The sequence below is a fragment of the Etheostoma cragini genome, chromosome 16 (assembly GCF_013103735.1).
Source record: "Etheostoma cragini isolate CJK2018 chromosome 16, CSU_Ecrag_1.0, whole genome shotgun sequence".
In the NCBI taxonomy this organism is placed as follows: domain Eukaryota; kingdom Metazoa; phylum Chordata; class Actinopteri; order Perciformes; family Percidae; genus Etheostoma; species Etheostoma cragini.
In genome coordinates, this window is record NC_048422.1 from 24,352,660 (window position 1) to 24,355,782 (window position 3,123).

General features: G+C 47.3%; 2 protein-coding genes across 2 annotated transcripts in view; both read right to left on the reverse strand.

The window, feature by feature from the left end:
* Window positions 1–3,123, reverse strand: part of LOC117959747 (transcription factor 7-like 1-A) — a 29,529-nt gene that overhangs the window by 26,196 nt on the left and 210 nt on the right. The window contains exon 2 of the mRNA XM_034897027.1: window positions 1,311–1,315. The gene's annotated coding sequence lies outside the window, so the exon portion shown is untranslated. The remainder of the gene's footprint in view (window positions 1–1,310; window positions 1,316–3,123) is intronic.
* actr1 (actin related protein 1, centractin) overlaps window positions 50–3,123 on the reverse strand; it is a 7,711-nt gene continuing 4,637 nt past the window's right edge. Inside the window, exons 5-9 of the mRNA XM_034897030.1 lie at window positions 2,581–2,705; window positions 1,487–1,703; window positions 923–1,015; window positions 653–827; window positions 50–186 (exon numbers count right to left, since the gene is read on the reverse strand). Of these exons, the coding sequence (XP_034752921.1) occupies window positions 50–186; window positions 653–827; window positions 923–1,015; window positions 1,487–1,703; window positions 2,581–2,705 (747 nt within the window). The remainder of the gene's footprint in view (window positions 187–652; window positions 828–922; window positions 1,016–1,486; window positions 1,704–2,580; window positions 2,706–3,123) is intronic.

Sequence of the window (3,123 nt, forward strand, 5' to 3'; positions counted from 1 at the left end):
ACAGGGTTTTAGGACCCGACCCTAGAGGACAGGGTTTTAGTACCCGACCCTAGAGGACAGGGTTTTGGGACCCGACCCTAGAGGACACTTGGCCATGGCACACAGCCCGACGACATGAACCCACCTTGATCTTTACGTCTTTGGGTGCGAGCTTCTTGACTTCAGTTAGTAGTCGTTCCCCAAAACCTGTAAAAAGGAAAGAGATGATGATCAGTAGATGTGGGCAGCGTCCAACACAGTGGTGCTCATAACCCCCCCCCTTCCTCCCCAGACTAAAGTTGACTAAAAACAGGAATAAAAATACATCTTTTGGAAATTTATCTTAATGCCTTTTAAGACACCGTTTTTCTTTGTGAATGAATAATGTGTCATAAATAAATAAATGTTCTTCCTTAAAATTCCCATAGAGGCAGATTTTTATTATTTTAGAGCAGTTATTTCATGGATCAGGATACAATGCATCCTGATAAAGTTCCCTTGGCCTTTGTTCCCTTGCTCACCCCCCCCCCTTCATCATCACATACCCTTCACTATACCTAGACATCGGCTTGGTGTTATTTCAGTTAGACTAATATCCGGTTTAATTTGCATTGAGAGATGCTCTTATTATGCAGATCTCTGTGTCTGGTGAAGGCGCCCCGGACTAACCAACCTTTGATGAGGGTGGAGCCGCCACACAACACGATGGTGGAGTAGAGCGTGCGCCGGAGGTCCATGTCGGACTTCTGGATGGCGTAGGCCAGGACCTCGTGGATCCCCGAGCTCTCGTCCCCGATCAGGTCTGGTCTGAACAGCAGCTCTGGAGCCCGGAACCTGGCCGGCCCGATCTGAGGAAAAGAGGGGCGCGAGTCAGGGGGGTGGAGGTTGGTTTCAGACGACGAGGGGGGGAGGGCGGGGGGGGGGATGTTTAGCGTCCACTCACATTTAAAGTGCTTCCATCCGGGAGAACGTACTGAGCCTTCTCTGTTTCTAAAGTCTCGTCTTTTTGTGGGTTGAGAGACAGATAACAGGCTCTCTGTGGAAGACACCTTCAGTTAGACAAGAAGACACGGCAACGCAACAATAAAGGACATAGAGAGAGAGATAGATGGATGTCTAGATAGATATAGATAAATAGATGATAGATAGATGATAGAAAGATAGATAGATAGATATTGATCCCAATAAAATGGGAAATTCTAGTGTTCCAGCAGCAAAATCAGTCACACAGCACAGAATATGAATATAAGTGAAATACTAGGAAACAGTAATCACATATTGTATTGTTGCCCAAAGAATCAATTTCATATTCTCCTGTGATTCACACCCGTAGTGCCTCACCACTTGGTCTTTTTAAGCTTATTATCTGGGGCTTTTACCGTGGACAGACAGGATAAAAAGAGAAGGGAAGACACTCAGCAAAGGGCTATAGGTCGGAGTCGAACCGGTGCCCGCTGCGGAGGACTCAAATGGACTCTACGGGGCCAGCGGCCGCCCCGCGCCTCACCTCTTTGACGGTGCGGACGACCTCGAACTCGGCCGAGGTGTTGAAGTTGTAGCCTTCCTTGCGCAGCAGCAGGCGCAGGTACCGCGACACGTCCCGCCCGGCGATGTCCACGCGCATGATGGAGTGCGGGATGGCGAAGCCCTCGTAGATGGGCACCACGTGGGTCACGCCGTCGCCCGAGTCCAACACCACACCGGTGGTCCGGCCCGTGGCGTACCTGCAACAGACACGGGACGGTCACACTTACACCCCGGGGGGGACGCAGCATTTAAAGGACAATTCAACATGTAGCTCTGATTTCTGTTGTTGTTTTTAAGTGGCGTTCTGTCAGTAGCGAGACAGATGGAACCCGTCGGTGCTGCCTACACCGAGTTATCCTCCTGATAGAGTTAGCACCAACAGGCTCCAACAGGCCAGGTTTTAACCCTGGTGTTGCATTCCCGTCAAAATTGAAAACTTAACACTTTTGTTGACGTTTTTAACTTTTTCTTATTTTTGTACCTTTTTTCAACACTTGTTATACTGGAACACTTGATGCTTTTTTCACTTTTTCCACTAGAGGTCGCCTCCTGTCTTAACTTTCATGCCTTTCGGTCACATCTCCGTTAGTCAGGTTCACTCAGAAGGAATCACTGCACATGGGGAGGGACTGGAAATTATACGTTGAACATGTTAAGAGGCTAAAAACACGTTTATAAGCTGCCCTGCTGGAGCCTGTTGGGTGCTAACTCTAGCAGGAGGATAACACGGTGTAGGCAGCACCGATTGGTTCTCTACTGACAGACCTCCACTTAAAAACAACAACAAAAAACAGAGCTACATGTTGAAATCGTCTTCGAATTTCTTAAATTAAATATAGGAAAAACTGAGGTGGTTGTTTTTGGAGCAAAAGAAGAACGATTAAAAGTTTGCGCTCAGCTTCAAACAACAATGTTAAAAACAACACAGGAAGCCACAAGTCCTGGTCCAGTCCTGGACTCTGACCTGAATATTAAGACAATCACAAAGTCAGCCTGTTATCACCTGAGGTGCTGTACCAATAAAGCTGCCTTGCCTTTAGGCGACAGCACACGGGCAGAGCGCGGTGTACTCACAAGCTGAGGACGGCCTGCATGGAGATGAAGAGGGCGGGAACGTTGAAGGTCTCAAAGAAGACCTCCGCGGCCTTCTCTCGGTTCTTGCTGGGGTTGAGAGGAGCTTCGGTCAGCAGCACAGGATGCTGCCAGAGAGACAACCACGCACACACGGTTAGGGGGGGGGGGGGGGGGGGGGGGGGGGGGGGACTGATCCAGGATAGTATCGGGATATTTTCAGTAGTAATACTGTATCAATACACAGGCGCCAAGTACGGATCTGTTATTATATATTATACATTATATATTATATATTATGTGTTGGTGAGTTTGTCCCGTTCTGCAGTGATAACATTGAAGATGAACAAACTGAGAAATGTTTCTTTTTAGATGAAACTGATGTTGAGAAGTTTACTTTTGGGAACGTCGTTAGAAATTGGGGAAAAATTACAAGTTGGAGAAAAGGTTATAAATTACAATATATCGCAGAATATTGCACTATGTTTAAAATCGCAGTAATATTGTATCGTGGCATAAGTGTTGCGTTGATATCGTATTGGGAGG